We start from the raw sequence: 18,183 nt of genomic DNA, 5'->3' as shown, positions 1-18,183 counted from the left end.
ACTGGAAGGTGTTGACCGTGTCCACAGCACAAACAAGCCCCAGGACCAACCCTGGGAAACAGTCGCTCTCTAGCCTATAGAACGTAAATGTATAACTACCTGCAAGGCATTTTCACTTTAGAACTTATTTCAGGCAAACTATATGAGAAGCTCCCCCATTGCCTCCTGACTCTCAGCCCACACAAACCTCTCCATCTTGAAGTGAAGAGTGCGTTTTCCTGCCCACAAGCTCCCTGGACCCCAGAGGGAGCCCTATGCAACCCACCTACTCTGCTACCGTAGGCCTTGGTGGATTTTGGACCCAGGACACACACAGCACACCCATACCCCCAGTCGTCATAGCAGATAAGTGAGATTTCAGAAGAAACAAGGAAGTTTAAAAAAAAAAAATAAAGCAAACTTATTTCTGGATAGACTGAATCACAAATGGGAAGAATCATGTGTGTTTGTTTCCTGTCCTGGGGCCCCAAATTGCCAAAAACGGTGTCAGGACTGAAGGAAGAAAAGAGTGGGTTCAGGAAAGGAAATGAGCAGAAAAGGAGGAGGAAAGGGAGCAGTCAGTTCACAGAGCTCCCCCAGGCACTCCTGCCATCTTCCCTTCACCTGGCAATATGGGGCAGTGGTTAAAAGTATGGACTTAAGGGCTTCCCTGGTGGCGAAGTGGGAGAGTCCGCCTGCCGATGCGGGGGACGCGGGTTCGTGCCCTGGTCCAGGAGGATCCCACATGCCGCAGAGCGGCTGGGCCTGTGAGCCGTGGCCGCTGAGCCTGCGCGTCCGGAGCCTGTGCTCCGCAACGGGAGAGGCCACAACAGTGAGAGGCCCGCATACCGCAAAAAAAAAAAAAAAAAAAAAAAGTATGGACCTGAAGTTTACAGGTACAACAGGGGACAGAGGAACATCTTAACTTATACCACAGAGATACCTTCAGTCACATTCAGAATAGGGAAATTGTACAGGACAAACAACGCAGTTTCTTCAACAAATAGAAAGAAAGAAAGAGGGAAGAACCAATAGATCAGAAGAGATGAAAGGAACCTATCAGTCAAATATGATGTGTGGGCCTTGTGGGATCCTGAATGAAACAAATCAATTATTTTTAAAATGATGTGACAATCAGGGAAATGTGAATAGTGCAATGGACTGAATGCTTGTCCCCACCCCACCCCCAAAGTCATATGTTGAAATCCTAACCTCCAAGGTGACTGTTTTAGGAATTGGGGTCTTTGGGAAGTGATGAGGTTACCCTAATGATTAGGACTAGTGCCCTTATAAAAGAGACCCCGGAAAGATCCCTCCTCCCTTCTGCCATGGGAGATTACAGCTAGAAGATGTTATCTGTGAAAAAGAAAGCTGACTCTCATCAGACAGTGGATCTGCCAGTGCCTTGATCTTGGACTTCCAGCTTCGAGAACTGTGAAAAACAAATTTCTGTTGTTTATATGCTACCCAATCTATGGTATTTTGTTACAGCACCCCAAACAGACTAAGACAAATAATGACTGGTTTGATGACATTAAGAAATAATTATTTTAGGTGTGTTAGTGGTATGATGGTTATGTTAAAACTAATCAAAAAACCCTCTGATACCATGTGAAAAAGAAGGCACTTCACCTCTGTGACATTCTCCCCCTAAAACCCATAACCATCTAACCATGAGAAAGGCACTAGACAAACCCAAGTTGAGGGACCTTCTATAAAATATCTGACCAGTACTTCTCAGAACTGTCAAGGTCATCAAACACAAGGTAAGTCTGAGAAACTGTCATAGATCCGAGGGGAGACTGAGGAAACATGACGACCAAATGGAATGTGGGATCCTGGAACAGAAAGATAACATTAGTGTAAAAGACAGTGAAATCCAACAAAGTCTGGAGTGTAGTTAATAGTAATGTTCCAATGTTGGTTTCTTAGTTCTAACAAATGTACCGTGGTAATCTGAGATGATGACATTAGGGGAAACTTGGGTGAAGGTTATACAGGAATTCTGCTACTTGACTTCTGTACACACAAAATTATTTCAAAAATTTTAAAGTTTATTTAGAAAAGCTAACCAAAAAAGTCTTTACTTTTGAGAGATACCTACAGCACGTACAATGAAATAATGGGCTTTGCTTTAAAATAATTCATTGGTTGGGGTGGGGGCATATAGGTGAAACGAGGTGGGCCTCACACTGGCAACTGTTGAAACTGAGTGACGGGTGCACAGGAGTTCATTGTCAATTGCCTCCACTTTTGCGTGTTTGAAAGCCTGCATAATAAAAAAGTTGACAATAAACAGACAAACGTAGACTCTGGAGCCAGACTGCCTAGGAAGTAACTGAATCTGTTTGTGTGCCGGTCTTCTCACCTATAATACATGGGATAAGTGTACCTGTCTCACACGGTCGTTATGAAAATCAAATAGGTCAATGCACAAAAAGGTTAGAACGATGCTTGGCTAGCATTATCATCTTATGGGGAGAAAGACGGTAACAGACCAAAGCCCATCGAGGCAAGCTATCTTCCTCCACCCTCTGACACTGCTCAGTGGCCCTCCTCCCCCTACCCTCTTCACAGAGGGATCCTTGAGGAATGAAAGGAAGAAGGGTTCTGGGGGGACTCCAGGGAGTAAGGAAAGATCCTGCCTAGTCTTGCAGAAAGCGGTGATACTGGTTGGGGGTTGAGAGAGGTGTCCCTGGATTGGGCTCTGGGACTGAGCCCTGGATTATGAACCACTCAGGGTTCAAGGGGCTGAAAGTAGCCAGTGTGGTGGGAAGCAGGATTCAAGGGGATGCGTGGGGTTTCCACTGGAGCAAGAAGAGGCCGGCAGGGGTGGGCTATGCAGGCCTTTGGGGCCTTCCAAACAGAGGTCTTTATCTCAGAAGCAGGGGAAGCCACTGGAAGGTGTTTAAGAACATATGTGTTGGGCGAGAGGGTGGGGCGTCACCTGATCAGACCTGCATTGTTGGGACTCTGCCATGCGGAAGAGGAAGGGATTGGAAGGGGGCCAGAGAGCAAGTAGGGAGCCCTGTTAGGAGGCTTCTGCAGCGGCTCAGGAGATAGATGATGGGGGCTCAGTCTAGGATTCCAGCAGTGGAGATAAGCGGATTTGAGGGCTATCTGAGATGAGAACCCTGGGCCTCTGGTTGCATTTAGAGGGTGAAGGAGAGGAAGGCAAGTATACAGGTGACTCCCAGTTTCTTGAGAGTCATCTGGGTGGCAGGTTGGGCTGCTTGCACAACCAGGGAATCGTGTGGAGGAGCAGATCTGGAGGAAAGGGAAGTTCCTTAACATGAATGAATATCACACTCACTGTGCTTTACGCAGGTCACTATGCTTGGGGAGAGGTGCTTCAAAAGCAAATACAACAAACACTAGCTGCCCTCAGGAGTGGTGCCAAAAAGAGGTACCAGCAATGGCTGCCTGAACAGCAGCCTCAAGTGTGCATTTATGGCTCCAGCGGTGATCACAGCAAAGGGCTCAGTCATTAAAGCCACTAGGAGGTTCTCAAATATCTGTTGTGTGACTGAATGTCCCAGGACAGGTACTGGGAAAAAATGAACCCACAAATCTTTATTCAGCACATTACTACGTGCCAAGCCCCACCTCAGGGTAGGATGGAGACAAGGGAAGGGCAAGATCAGCCCCTCCTCTCAAAAGGTGTTCACAAGTGTCGAGGAGACCAAGTAATCACACAGAGAACCACAGGGCAGACTGTTGTAAAGGCTGACCTTTGAGGATCCCACTTGGGGTGGCCAAAGAGGCAGGCAGGAGGGAGTCTGAGACCTGGGCCCACCAGGGGGTAAGGGGAAGAAGGGAGGAAGTGTTTAGGGGAGGAGGCCGGCCTGAGTCTTGAAGGACTAGTACAACAGAATGTGTGTGGAGGGCGGAGAAGGGGGTCAGCTAATGAAGTGTCACTCAAGTCCAGGCAGAGGAACCCCTGACAGGCAGTTCCAGGTGGCACCCTGCACTGACAGGATGACACCAGTCTCGCCTCAGATACCTACATGCTGAGATGGTTTATTTTTTAAAGGAATTAAAGTCCTGTTTAAAAACAGTGGGGACATTTTCTCAAAAGGCTCGTAAGCGCAACTCCTTAATATCAGCAAAGCTCAGTGCACCACTTTGCTGGAACGAGTCCCCTCTCCCACCATCATGAAAACAACCAACCAATCAACCACTGCACCGACCTTTGTACAATTTCCTTTCTTCCTGCAAACTTCTTTCCGTCCGCCTCCACTGCCCCCCACCCCCGGCAAGCCTGGTTCACTTCAGCCGAGTCTCTTTGCCCCTTTTCCTAACCAAGTCCATTTCCTCATCGCTGGAGGCAGCGGGGACCCGGGAATGCGGCGTGGGAACGGCCCTTCCCAGCCTCCAGCCCGGGCCGCACGTCCCGGCTGCGGACTCTATCCCCGTCTCCTGGGCCGAGGGCGAGTTAGAGACGCCCTGTCTGGGGTTCCGAAGGAAAAGGACGACCGTCACAGTGCCCCGAAGAGCCATATCGGGTCGGACAGAGAAGAGCGCTCCGTGGAGGTCGCAGCGGGGTAGGGGGTTGGGGCAGGCTCCCGGGGACGCGGACCCTCCGAGCGGCCGGCGGTCCCCTGGGATGACACAGCGTTTCCTCCGCACCCCGGCTCTCCCCGAACGTCCTCGCTCCATCTCCGGCAGGGCACCAGCCGGCCGACTCGCTACGTCAGTGAATCCCCCGCCGGAGGGGAGAGGGGTCGCCGGGCGGCGGGTACCCCTCGGCTCGCGGCCCTCACCCATCCCCACCGCGGACCCTGCTTGGGGTGGAGGGCTGGGAGCGGGGCCGCGGGGCACGGATGCTGCCCAGAGGCTCCGCGGGCAGCTCAGAAAGAATGTCTGTCGGTCACCACCTGGGGAATAAGTTAGAAGGCATCTCGGCCACACCAACTTCTCACCCAGGGCCGGACTCGAACTTTCCGCCTGAAGCGGACGGCTGCCCTGCCCAAGAGACCCTGCAGAAGCGGCTCGGACCCGGGAGCTCGGATCCCGGGCCGCGGCGGGCAGTGGCCAATCACAGAGAGCCTCGGGCGGGAAGGACTGGAGGGCACGGGCGGATGGGGAGTGACGGCGCCGATGGCCAATAGGGAGCCAAGGTGGGAGCCCTCGCCCACCCCGCTGACCAATGGGAAAAAGGCGGCTGTGGCCGAGGTTCCCCCAGGCAGTAGCTGCAGGCTCCCTGGTGGCCGCGGGTCGGAGACCCTAGGGCTAAAGAGGATTTTGGAGAGGAGTTTGCTCGCCCTCCCTATGCTACCCACCGACCCTCAAGCCACAGCCCGGTCCTCACCTGCTGGAAGCGGGGTTTGCCCAGCTGGAAAGGCGGTGCATCGGTCGAGGCGTTAGCGGCACTAGCCGCCGCCGCCGATGCTGCAGTCGCTGTATCCGCCATGGCCACTGACGCCCGCAATCTCCGGCCCTTTTAAAATGTCCCTCCTCGGCCCCCGCCACAGCTGCCTCTCCCGATTGGCCGTAAGCAACCGCAGCAAGCCGGAGGCGCAAGGGGTTGTGGGGAGTGTAGTTTTTCTTGTCACGGAGCTTGACAACCCTAGACTGCGGAGAGTTGCACCGACTCAGACCGGGTCTCGGTTCCCGCCGCTAATTTTGCAGGCGTCGGCAGTCCGGGAGGAGTGTGCGTGTACGACTCTTAAGGTCTCGATAGGGGGCCATCGAGCGACCCCTCGCTGGTTACCTGCCCCTAGAAGTTTGAGTTGCTGCGGTGGGCGTCGCTCCTGGAGCTGCAGCCCAGAAGAGCCCTACTGAAGTGGGTCCGACCCTTGGACCAGATGGGCAAGGACTCCAGACAATAGGGTAATCCTGGAAAACTTTGTACAAAGAATTGCACTGCAGAATCTTCATGCAGGTCCTGCCGTCGCCACCCTGCCCCTCGTCCCTTGCTCTCCAACTCAGTTCCTGGCGCATGCTGGGCGCTTGCCGCGCCATTGACCCGAAAGACCTTAACTTTTTAATCTTAGCCTGATGCTGACTCTTTCTGGTCTCAGCCTAAATATTGCATTTGCCAATCCTCGCCCTGCTTCCGCAAAATCCACTACATATTCCTATAGCAGCCAGCACTTTCCTTTCGCAAGCCCTTGCAATTTATAATTATTTGTGGTTTTGACTATCTGCCTTTCCTACTGTGAGGTCCACAGAGCAGTTGTGACTTTTGGATTCACTGCTAAGTCCTTAGTGCTAGCTGAGAGGGCTCACAGCAGAAACTCAAGTATTTGTTGCTGTACGAGTTAAACAGCAAGGACTTAAGAGCCTTGGCAGCCTTCACTTCCTCTGGCCAACCGGAGATCTCTCCCGGGCCCAGTTCCCGGGCTGGGGGGAGGGGGAGGGGGTTGCAGAAGTGCTTAACAAGCACCAGCTACAAGGACTTTAGGTAAGGGGGGAAGTACTGCAGATTGTAGAGCAAGGCACTAGCAGGGATAATAAACACCCATGCAGATTAGAGTAGCAGATTCCTAGCTGAAATATCTGGTCAGTGAGCCAGACTGGGGGGAAGGGCTACGGGAATGACTGAGGGACAGCTGCCTGTTTTGCCCAAGAGGACAGTAGAAATGTTTGGTTTTTGACCTTAGGAAACTAACCACCCCCCCACCCCTCCCCCCACGCCCGCACTTTGAATCTCCTTAGGCTTATGGGGAAGTGCTGGGTTGGCTCATGCCTTCTGGACACTGCATGATCTGTAGCAGTCAGTTCCTCTTCCATGTCGAACCACAAGAAATGGACTTTTCCTAGCTGGAGAAAGTCTAGCTGGCCGTGAAGAAACCATTTGTATCTTGGATTTGTATCTCATCTTTCCCTACTAGACTAAGTGGCTTGAGAGTAGGAATCAAGTCTTTTAAAATCCCTCTGTATGCCCCACATCACTCGGTACACGTGGGTTTCCCGGGAATGAGAAAAGACAGAGCCCGGCCCGCTCAGCAACACTGTGCTGCTGCCCCTGAGGTTAGGGCAGGGGCGGTTATCATCCAAGAACCGCATCATCTTGATTTAAGGCTGCTTTCTCCCCCAGGGAAGCCTCCTTCATACACTTATCAACAACAGAGCCACCTGCAGTATGTTAATTTTTTATTCTTCATAAAGTGCTCAAAACATAAAGAACAAGCTCTTTATAAACAGGCGTTACAACTAGGAAGACAAACAGCAAAGCAGAACTGTGCCTGCTCCCTGCCCACCCCACCTGCAGCTCTCCTCCAAGTTATGGCTAGGAGCAAAAACAGCCACAAGAACCCCGGGCTTCAGCTCAAAACTCTTCTGAAGACATCCCTGCCCTGGGCATTTTGGAGGCCCATAATCAAGGGCGAGTGGAAGACCAGGATCAGGACTGAGACTGAATAGAGCCCAGAGGAACACCTAGTGGAGGAGTGATCCCCTTCCTCCTGAAGAGACACCCATCCAACCCCCAATGACCCTCCCAAAACATGATCAAAGTCTTGAGCACCTGTGAACACTCCTCAGCTCTGACGAGTGATTCTTAAGGTAGATAACATGCCAGGGGCTTTCCCCCGCGTGTGGGACTCCTCGGCTTCATCCTGGCAGAAGGAAGACATGACCCAGAGAGCACATCCCTTTTTCCACGGCTGTCCGAGTGACTCCACAGGCCGTCTCATGAAGAAGAGGTAGTCACAGAGGAGCTCTCACCTTCTCGGTGGGCCAAAAGCATCCCCCTTCAGCACCTCCTCACCCCACAATGCTAAGGCAGAGTACCCCCAGCCACCAAAGATTCCCTGCAGATACCATGGGCAAGTCTGTCATGTTTTCTGCAAGCAAACCAGGGGCCGGGCCAAAGGACAGACGCTTTGTTTCAAAGTGCACTGCAGCCAAGCCAGGCAAGGACATGGAGCAGACCCCTCTGGTCTGGTCAGCAGCTCGTGGGTGAATGGGAGGGCAAGAAAGGCTTTTTCCTACGTATAGGCAGAGGGGGACCTCCCACTCCCAGAATGTAGTTTTTATCCTAGGACCCTCCTCAATGTGTGTTGAGGGAGGAGGAGAGGATGGCAGGGATGCTGAGGGAGCAGCAGCAGCCTGGCCGGAACCTTAGCTGAAATTAACTCTAGGGGAGGGGCAGAGCATGCAGCAGGGCTGCCCCCGCCCTCCTGTCCCATCCCCAGGGCCCCAAAAGATCCAACCCCATGTGCTCAACAGGAGGGGAGGGGGACGCCAACTAGGGGGAGAGGTCTACATCCGGAGGCTTTTGACCCTACCCACAAAAGGCACATTTTAATTGGTTTCCAAAAGTTCAAACCCTGCAGCAGCACAGAGTTTTGGCATCTGGACAGGCAATGAGAACAGAGCTGGAGGCTTCATCCCCAAACATAAGCAGCCCAAAGCCTGGAGGTGGGTGAGAAGGTGCTCTCCCCACTCCTGTCCCAGCTCTCCATGCATTCACACATGACACTCAATGCAAAAGTCAGCAGACGAGGGTGGGGAGCGGCCCCCATCATCTCCCGCCATCCACGCTGCACTCGCTCGGCAAACAGCTGAAAGCAGTCAGACTTGGGACACGGCAGACTAGACCATACAGGCTCCCTGCTCCCAGGGGAATTGGACGTGAGGCTGAAGAATAGGTGCCCTGGTCGCCCATAACTCACAGAGAACTGGGCGCTTGGTCCCTGCCACAGCCCCAGTACTACCAGGAGACCTCCAGAGGCTGGAGGGAGGTGGGAGGACAAGGGTTTAGCCGTGGAAGAGATGCGGGTAATAAAGTATGTCCCAGATACCACCACATCGCATTGCAGCTCACCCCTGCTCCCTCTTGAGGGCGAAATTCTTTGCTCCAATTCCCTGGAGCCCCCAAAGCTAAGGGGTATGAAAATAGGCAGATGGGAAAGACTCAGGGCTCCCAAAGACACAAGTTGTACACAGAACTTGATGGCGCCAATGGGAGTCCAAAGGGCTCCCCTGCCAGCAGCCCCAGTTGAGGCAGGAGAGAGGGGGAACAAGGGGTGACAACAGAGGACAGGCTGCACCCAGACCCAGGTGAGAGTTCAGCGGGAGGGAGGGAGGGAGGGAGGGAGGGCGCGAGCCCTGCTGGGTAGTGGGTCTGCGCCAAGCCTCTGGGGATGGGGGTGAAGAGGGCTACTTGGGGGGAGCAGGGGGAATCTGCAGCAGTGTGGGCGAGGTCTCCATGATCCGCACCAGCAGCCGGTCGATGTAGCTCTCTAGCTCCTGCACGTGCTCGTCGCGCTGGCTCAGCTCCCGCTCCCGCTGCAGGAGCAGACCGATGAGCTCGTCGTGGGTCAGGTGGTAGTATTTGGCCGACTGGTCCAGCACACCAGAGTCCTGAGGCCAGAGGGAGTAAGAGTGAGCAGGACAGCCTCAGGCCCACCCGCACCCCAGTTTCCCCACACAGGCCCTAGGAGCTGCCTCTGTCCCAATGCCAGGGACAGCCTAACTGGCTTCAAGGCTCTGGTGAGGGGGGCCAGGACTGCTCCCTGCTCCACCCTGCCCAGCACCCGGCCCCTGAACTCGAGACACCTGACGTCTCTTCACAGCACCAAACGTCAGCTCTGACGTCCCAGACACCCTGCTGGGCCTCACCTTCAGCCTCTTGGCGTCCACAATCTGGCCAACCTGGGGGGCCGGAGCCACAGGCTGAATGCTGCCAGATGTGACTGTCTTGAGCTTCTCCAGCCCGCTGCTCAGGGCTGTACTCAGACTAGAGCGGGGCTGCTTCCTGTCAGGGCTGCCCTCCACTGGGGCAGCACTGAGGGGCTTCACAGGGTGGGGACTGCGAAGACAGAAAGGAGATGCGTTATGGGGAGGGATGGGTGGCACAAGGAAAAGAGGGGCCACCTTCTCTGTGGGGCCAGCAGGTCTCACCGCCGGGCGGTGACTGCCCCCCCCCACGCCCCTGCCCTCACTGCTCTCCTCACCCCACCACCTGCCCCTCCCCGCTTCACTCCCTTGGGTCGCGCCCCACACCCGCTTCACAGGGACAGCAGAGGCCGTCCTGCAGACTTCTCTGTACCTAATCCCAGTCTTTGCCAGAGCCACCCCCTCCAGCCGGCCCCCCTCCCTCCTCTTCTCTACTGTAACGTTTCTCTAGGGGGATGATCAATCCTCCCAGTTTCCTAATTTTCCCAGGACCGGGGATGCCTAGGATGTGGGACTTCCAGTGCTGCTAAAGCCAAGGAAGACCTGGGCAAACTGGGGTGCTTGGTCACTCGCCCACCTCTACCAGTTGCTTGCCATCGGCATTGACAGAGGCCTGAGAAACACTCCCTTGGCCTTGTCTTCGCCTAGCCCTCACCCTCAATCATCCCCACCTCTTCTTCCTTCTCACCCAGCCTCTCCAGAGCATGTGGACCACATTCTGTCTCTACAAGTTCCCACCTTTCGTTGACTCCTCAACCCTTTAGGACAGTGGCCCCCACCGGCCCGTCACAAGTGTTCCTGCTGAGGCCACCAACCCCTCAGTTCTCACCTCACTGACCTCTCTGCAGAACTGACCCTTGGACTGCTCACTCGCTCTTTCCTTTGGACTGCTCTCCTCCCTGGTTTTCCCCAAGACCTCCGTCTGGTTTCCTGACACCTGACATCCTTCCCAGGCTCAACTGAGGGTCTGCCCCTGGGTTCTCTCCCCTCCACCTCTAATCTCCATCTCCAGCCCAGACCTCACCCCTGAGCTCTAGACCTAGGCAGACAGTTGCAGGCTGGCTCCAGAGGAATCCACACTCCCCTCCAGCCTGCCTGCCCTTTCCTACGCTCCCTCACGGTGAGTGCCAGGCACCATTAGCCTCTTACGGCTCTAGTCAGAAACCTGGGAACCCCTCGGAACGCCCCCCACTCCCACCTCAGCCTTGACAAACATCAAGCCCTTCTCACCTTCTCTCACACTATCCCCCCCTCTCCAAGCCAGTGTTGAGTAAACCTTTTTCCAGCCACACCCAACTGCTAAATCAGCTCCCCCGGGGCAATCTTGCCCACCTCCAACCACTCCTCCATTCTGTGTGTGTGGGATAAGGGTCTCGCCTCCCCAGTGGCTCCCTATCAAGGTAAGAAAACACAATCTCTAACACAGCCTGGCCCCTGCCCTTTCTTCCTGACCCCCCTACTCCCTCATTCACTCCAGCCAGAGGAAAACGTGCTCTCTCTCATCTTTAGGTTCTTGTAAAAGCTGCTGCTCTGTCTGGAACACTGCCCCTCTGCCTGCTGGCCTGCTAACGCCTCCTCATGTTTCAAAGCTGTGCAAGTCCATTTCCTCCAGGAAACCTTCCTGATTCCCCCACGCTGACTAAGGCGACTCTCCTCTGGGATCCGCCAGCACCTTGTACCTGTCACGGGTACCCAAACTGTATGCACCAGCTCCCACACCAGCTTAACCTGCCTCTGGGGCCTCCTAAATTTACACCTACTTCACAGAGGAAGTGCACCATGCAGGAGGAGGAAGGCCCCCGAACACCACTGAAGGGAGGCCCACCCAGACCCAGAGGAGCCAGCTCTGATACTCAGGACAGGGCTGTGGGTTCAGGGTCACAGCCCGGGAGGAGAGGCAGAGAGCCAGGCGGGAGCAGACGGTAGGGAAAAGAACACATCCCAGCCCCTCCCGCCCATCTAGGAGTTTACATTAAGGGTGAGGATGTAAAGGCAGCTCTCATGCCACCTTTGGGCTGTGCTGAGGGAGGGCAGGAATACCAGTGCGGCATAAAAACCCCCTGAATGGGGGGCCAGGAGTCTTGGGCTCTCAGTCTGACTGCCCCCCCCCCACTACATCTGAGGGACCCTGGACCCTGCAGCTCTCATAGACTCCATTTCCTCATCTGATAAATGGGGACAGCTCTACCTGGCCCATCAACGTCATGATGGAAGGAACATGCCAAGTACAGATGTGACGCCAACTCTGAGGAGAATAAAACTTCCAGAAAGTGGTGAGTGTAATTAGAAGTGGTGCTGGAACGTGGCAGGGCCAACTGAGGATGCTGTCATCAGAGCAAGGAAGCCCTAACCACCTCCTCTCTCTCACCTCTGGGATCAGCATCACCACCTCCCACTGGAACAGCAGTCGGGAGCAGCCCAGACTCCTTCCCACCCACTTTTCGCCTATCAGCACTGGCGCCCTGGGGTTTCCCTTCCCCGGTTCACTTTTATCTTCCCCTCTGGATTGGGAACTCCTTGGGAATACGGTGGGAACCGTGTCTTTCATCTCTGTTCAGGGCCTGTCACACAGTCGACACTCAGTGAATCCGGATGACCAAAGGTATGAGTTGGTGGGCTGGGGGCCTCCCAGAGGCTGGCCAGTGCTGGAGCCTGTGCCCCTCTGCTCCTCCCCACACCCCACTTCTTCACTCAGGTCTCCTGAAGTGCTAGACTCCCTCTGGACTTTGCTGCCCCGGCTAAGTCGTACGCCATTCCCCACAGTGACCTGTCTCTCCGGGCCTCAGCTCTGGTCACCCCTCACCAGCCACCCGGTGAGGTCACGGCCTCATAATTCTTCCAAAAGAGACCAATGCCACAGTGACCACAGTCACACAGGCACCCACTGTCCACTCAGCACAGTCCTAAGCCCGTCAGGACCACCCCCTGAAAGGCACAAATGCAAACCGATGAGGCACCTGCTGGGGTCAGAAAAAAACATTTTTCTGAGGGTCATGTATGTGGGGAGCATCTTAGCTTTTCTTTTGTCCTCTAAAGGTATCTTGGCTCTCCTCTCTGACCTCAGGACCAGTCCCTCCCCTCTGGCTCTCTGCCTTCCACAGTCTGCTCCCCCAAGGGCCGCCATTTGACAAGCTGCACTGCCCTAGCCCCTCCTGTGCTGAGAACCCGAGCTCACATCCCCCTTTCCCTGCTGGCCCATATCACTTCTCCCCACCTCATTCCTCACCCCCTACACCTCATCATCATCCCCCAAACCCCCGGCTTACGGGGACACCTGCTGGTCCGAGGTCCCAAGAGGAAGCGGCTTCAGAGACAGTACCACGGAAGGCTCACGTCTCCAAAGCTTCCGCCGTCCTGCCTTGGGGTGAAGGAGCCCCTCACCGACCCCTGGAGGAGCTGAAGCTGGAATGTGAACACCTCAGCCCTTGGGCTGCTCTGCGCCCCCCTTCCTCCTAGAGACTGGTTTCTGGGTGCCCGCTCACCTGGCACTGGGCTGTGGCTCCTCAGCTGGTCGTGTCTCCAAGGGCAGAAGCGCAAGCGGGGAGGCTGGGGTGACTGCAGCGTGGTCCTCCCCAAGTGGAGGGGGGGAGCTCCCAGTGGGGGAGGCTGGCTCCCCGGGGGGCGGGGAGGAAGAGGTCAGGGGCCAGGCTCCAGGCAGGGGTGAGCACGGAGGGCTGGGCCCCCCGTGGTGGCGGCTGGCCCAGGGTGGGAGAGGGGGCCGCGGAAAGGCAGGTTCTGCCGGGGTGGGCAGCTCTTCGGGACCACAGTGGACGGAAGGGTCCCTGGACCCTGGAAGGGATGTGGACGGGAGGCTGGGGGGATCTTGGCTCCCCTGAGGCAAGAAGGGGTTCAAGGCATCCTCTTCCGAAACCCACAAGTCAGCCTGCTGGGAGCTGCCTGACAGGAACCCACGTGCCTCTCCTACTGGTTCCTGGCTCTGGGCCTCAGGAGCCTCAGGGCCTCCTCCTCTCTCTGGAGCCGCCCAGATCTGCTGACTCTGAAGAGCCAAGGTCTTTGAGGGTGTAGGGGCAGGACCCTGAGGACAGCTGGTGGGCCGAGATAGGCAGGGCCCAGACACAGGAGGGCTGGCATCCTCTGCTAGATCTTCCAGGCCTGGCCCACCCAGCGTGGCTCCAGAGTGGCTGTCAGACTCTGACTCCGGTTTCTCGCCGCCCTCCTCCTCCTCGGCCGCCTGGGGACCAGCAATCAACGCACTTGGGAAGACATCTTCTCCTCCCATCTCTGACCCCCTGCTACCCAGCCCCCCTGCCGCTTTCTCCTCCTCTTCCTCCACCGCTGCCTCCTTCTCCTGGGAATCTGAGGGTATGAGGAGACGCGGTGGCTTGGGCGGTGCTGTGTTGGGCTGCAGCCCCTCGTTCGACACCCACTCAGGTTCGGGCTCTGACTCCGGCTCCAGTGGGGGAAGCCCCTCACTCCTCTTGGGGCTCACAGGTTCTGGCGACTCTGGCTGCATCTGGGGAGTGGGCGGCTCATCAGACTCTCCCCGCAGGACTGGTGAGGAAGCCTCAGCTGCGGGAGAAACGGTGACCACATCCCACGGCCAGGGATCGTCAACTATGTCGAGCTCATGGAAAAGCTGGCTGCCATCTCGGGAGGCCTCCTCGTCCTGGCCCTCAGGGGCACTGTGTGGCCCAGGCAGCCTCTCCCACACACTGATCACTTCTGGGGAGCTAAACAGAGACGTCGCACTGTCTGCCAGACTCTGCCCTGCTTCCCCTCCTGGGGCGGGCAACTCCCTGTCTGCTTCAGAGTCTGAGGCTCTCGGGTGCAGCTGGGCTGACGCGGAGGGCAGGCAGGCCCCTTCCGCCCCGAGGGGCCCCGGGTCAACCACACTCATGCTCTGAAGGTCCAGTCCCAAGTCCAGAGGAACTCTGGGCTCCAGCCACACGCTGCTCCCACCTCTTTCTCCTCCCCCAGGGTCCCCCTGGGGCTCAGCTGCTTTCATTGTCACGGCCCCAGGGCCTGGGTCTTGCTGCCCAGTCACCTCCAGCCCCACTCCTGCTGGGGCCAGGATCTCACTCCTGGCCTCTGGACGCAGCCTGCTGGCAGCAAAGATGTTGAAGGTGTCGTCCCACTCAGGCGGGGCTTTCCCAGGGGAGGCCAGGGGAGTGGGGCTGGCCCTCGAGGCACTGGGGAGAGAGGGAGCAGGTGAAGGAGAGTTTAGTGCTATGTCGGCTATGAGCTCCTCGAAGAAAGGGTTGCTCTGCAGGGAGGAGAGGAACGGGTTGGTAAGACCCAAGAATCCCCATGGGTGGCTTCAGGGATGGCGGTGGCAACGGCAGCAGCGGCAACAGCGGGGGAGGTGGCTGCAAAAAGGTTAGTGCTTAGCATAGGAGCAGAGGTGGGAGCAGGAGTGGGGGGGCCGGAGCACAGGGGGAGCAGGGGACATGGTGAGGAAGAGCAGCTGGGTCAGATTCTACCTGAGGAGACACGTCCAGGCTGTGGAGGGAGACAAAACCGTGAGCCTCCTGGTTAATGCCAAGACTGGAAACTCCCCTGCTGAACACCACACCCCTGCCCCCCACCTGCCTGGGGAAGAGGTGCCACAGTGCTCCCCGAGCTGGGCTCGGGCACGTGGGCCAGGGGACGGAGGGAAGACCCCGACATGTACATGACGAGGCATCACCCAAGGATGAAGATTCTAGACAGAGCTCATCTGGTCCTCACACCAACCCCGAGGAGCAAGAATCCCACTTAACAGGAGTGATCCCAACTACTACCCCATGCTGACGACTACTCGAGGCCAGACTGACACCTGAAGAACCAACCAGAAAGCACCTGACATCCGTTTATGGACTGAGACAGAGGAAAGAAAATACCAGCTGGCTTGGACAGGATAAAGAGACCAGAGAAAAGCAAGGCCCAGGTATTTGGCTGGATGAAGCCAGCACTAACAGAACCCAGCCGGTGCCCGACATTCTGACTCCTGAAACAGCCTGGGTTCTCCTGAACCCTTGCACAAATGAGAGGTAGTGATGGGGCTGTTAACAGGCAGGACAAGGTGTCAGCTGGAGAGGACGTGGCCTTTTCGCTTCGGGAAGGGTACCATAACCGGCCAAGGAGGACAAGACACTGCTGAGGATGTCTGCTGTCAGGCATCCACCTGGCCTGGCACGTGGCAGGCAGCCTCCCTCACCAAGGGCACCCACGGGCCAGCCTTGGAAGCAACGCTGCTGGGGAGACAGAGGCTGGGATGTGGCAGCAGAGGCAGCAGCAGCAACTCTGGATGTCACCAGGGGCCTCCCAGGGTCCCCCGCACAGATCCCTGGCCCCCCTGGGAAATCCACTCCTTGATAATACACTCACACTCCCCAAGATACGTGCTGGCCTTCAGGTGTCCCCTCCAGGGTCTTCTTGGAGGGGGCATATCCTGCACTTGTACCTTATCTACAGCATGCAGCTGACTTGAGGGGAATGGGAAGGAATAGACTCTAAAATCAGAGCTCTTGGCTTCCCCGGGACAACCCCCGGACACAGACAGAAGTCCAGAAAGACAGTGCAGGGGAAAAGGGGGACCCAACACCCCTGCTTTCAGCAGTCTGACAATGGTTTGAGGCTCCTTGCAGCTGAGCCCAGACTTCAGTGGCCTGTCAGTGGCCTGGATTTGCCTGCTATTTGACCCCCACCTTCAGCCCCCCTCTAAGCCCCAAGACCCCCATTCCTTGACCCCTGCCAGCCCAGGTGGAAACATCCTGAAGAACTCCTACACATCCACCTTCTCCACTCAAGCTGCTTCTTCCCACGGGGAAATGCTCGGGGCGAGCCCTGAGGTCCCAGAAGCCAGGCCTCACCAATCAGCCCACGAGGAACAATGGTTGGGGTAGGAGGGGCACCTATGGAAAGAGGCCCAGAAGTCTGGAGCCAGGATTCTTCCGGGAACCCAGGGGCCAGATGGAGCAGGTCCCACACAGAGCTGGGCAGAGGCAGGGCCAGCTCATCCGCAGACACCAGGGGCAGGCAATGGGAAGGAGTCCAGTTCAACCAGCAGCACAGGTGGGCTACCCAGACAGGCTGGAGTCTATGAGCCCAGCCTCACAGGCAAGACACAGCCAGATCCCCACCCCTGGGTTTCTCTTAAGAATCTAGCTTCCAGAGACTCTCCTAATCCTGTTTCTGCCCGACAATAACTCCCGGCCAGGGCGGGCATAGAAAGTCCCGTCCTCTCCCACCCCACCAGGGCTTCCCAGAACAGCTCTGCCTCTGCAGTCAAGGCACGGTAAAGACACCGAAAGAGGGAGGATCCTGAGCCCAGAGTCCCAACACCTCCAAAGGCCCCTTTTCTCCCTTCATCGAGATATACCTACCTTGGGGACCAAGGAGAGCAATGTACCACCACCATGTGGGTCAAGACCCTGCCCTCAGCCCACCCCCACCATTGGAGCACCCACTCCCGACACAGCCCAACCCTGCCGGCAGGACTCAGCCCCCAGGAACAGGGCTGGGGGACTCTGAGCTCTCTCTCCCCAGTACCCTGTATGACAAGTGGACAGAGGGGTCTGATGGAAGCAGCTCCATCAACATTAAATAGCACCAAGCTTAGCTCTACATCCCTCAGCCCCAGCCTGACCCCACTCACTCTTACAGTCTTGCAGCAATCTGGCTGACTGTCAGAACCGCAGGGCAGGAGAGGGCAAGGAAAGGGCTGGGAGCCCCAGGCTCGGCTGGCAACCCTCCCCGCACTGGCTACCCAGAGGTGCACACAAACCCGTTGGTATGGAACCAGCAAAGGGCTTTCCCTGGAGGAAGGTGTGCCCCAGATGCCAGGCCTGGCAGCCTCCCCAGAGCCAGCACAACCTCTGAGAGCCTCTTGTCCATCCCTCCTACCCAGTAACACGTCCCCCTGCCCCCACGCCTCCCTCACCCTTGCTCAACATCAGGCGCACATTCTGAAAGTTCTTACTTGAAAAAGTCCCCTCCCGGGAATTCCCTGGCAGTCCAGTGGTTAGGGCTCCACACTCTCACTGCTGAGGGCCCAGGTTCAATCCCTGGTCAGGGGACTACCGTCCCACAAGCTGTGCGGCACAGCCAAAAAAAAAAAAAAAAATTCCCCTGCCTACCATTCCACCTGGCACAGATCAGATCAGAGACACATTCCCATGTGTGGTTATCTTTGCAGGGTATGCTCAGAGGACAGAACCCACCATGGTAGCCCAGCACATTGCTGTCCCCCCGCCAAGCAGCAGGGGCTACAACATATGCTGACTTAACTTCTCTTTTAGGACCAAAAGTTGGGGAAAGAAATCAGAAGTCCAAATGTCTCTGCCCCTTTGACCTGACAGAATAAAACTTCAGGGCCTTACTGTTGCTTAAGAACCTTAGAGCAACTGGATGAACCTGCCACTTAATACAGCAATCACCTGTTCCCTCCAACAGCCCCCCTTCTTCTTAAACACAGCCGTTGCTGGGTAACTCACTATACCACCAGGACACCTCTGTAGCTAGGGGCCAGGTTTCACTGGTGAACAGCTCTTCCTTAGACTGAGATGAGCTATGTGTCCTTGTTATTTCCATGCATTGGTCCCAGAGGTGGCATGTGGATCTACAAAGACTCTCCCA

General features: G+C 56.3%; 2 protein-coding genes across 5 annotated transcripts in view; both read right to left on the bottom strand.

Moving 5' to 3' along the window:
- The window catches only part of SFXN5 (sideroflexin 5), a 116,002-nt gene extending 110,479 nt beyond the window's left edge, over window positions 1–5,523 (bottom strand). Inside the window, exon 1 of one of the 2 annotated variants that reach the window (XM_029232202.1) lies at window positions 5,291–5,523. In XM_029232202.1, coding sequence (XP_029088035.1) covers window positions 5,291–5,392 — 102 coding nt within the window. In that variant the 5' untranslated portion in view covers window positions 5,393–5,523. The remainder of the gene's footprint in view (window positions 1–5,290) is intronic. The other variant, XM_029232203.1, reaches the window with a different exon arrangement.
- A 1,232-nt stretch (window positions 5,524–6,755) lies between these two features.
- Window positions 6,756–18,183, bottom strand: part of RAB11FIP5 (RAB11 family interacting protein 5) — a 36,303-nt gene continuing 24,875 nt past the window's right edge. Inside the window, exons 4-6 of one of the 3 annotated variants that reach the window (XM_029232139.1) lie at window positions 13,089–14,756; window positions 9,550–9,739; window positions 6,756–9,291 (exon numbers count right to left, since the gene is read on the bottom strand). In XM_029232139.1, the coding sequence (XP_029087972.1) occupies window positions 9,088–9,291; window positions 9,550–9,739; window positions 13,089–14,756 (2,062 nt within the window). In that variant the 3' untranslated portion in view covers window positions 6,756–9,087. Of the gene's footprint in view, window positions 9,292–9,549; window positions 9,740–13,088; window positions 14,831–18,183 lie in introns of those variants that run through there. The other 2 variants (XM_029232140.1, XM_029232141.1) reach the window with 2 other exon arrangements.

Source organism: Monodon monoceros, unplaced genomic scaffold (genome assembly GCF_005190385.1).
Source record: "Monodon monoceros isolate NGI ecotype Baffin Bay Population unplaced genomic scaffold, NGI_Narwhal_1 Super_Scaffold_19, whole genome shotgun sequence".
In the NCBI taxonomy this organism is placed as follows: Eukaryota; Metazoa; Chordata; class Mammalia; order Artiodactyla; family Monodontidae; genus Monodon; species Monodon monoceros.
Note: the sequence above shows the minus strand (reverse complement) of the source record. Positions and strands in the feature narration are given on the sequence as shown.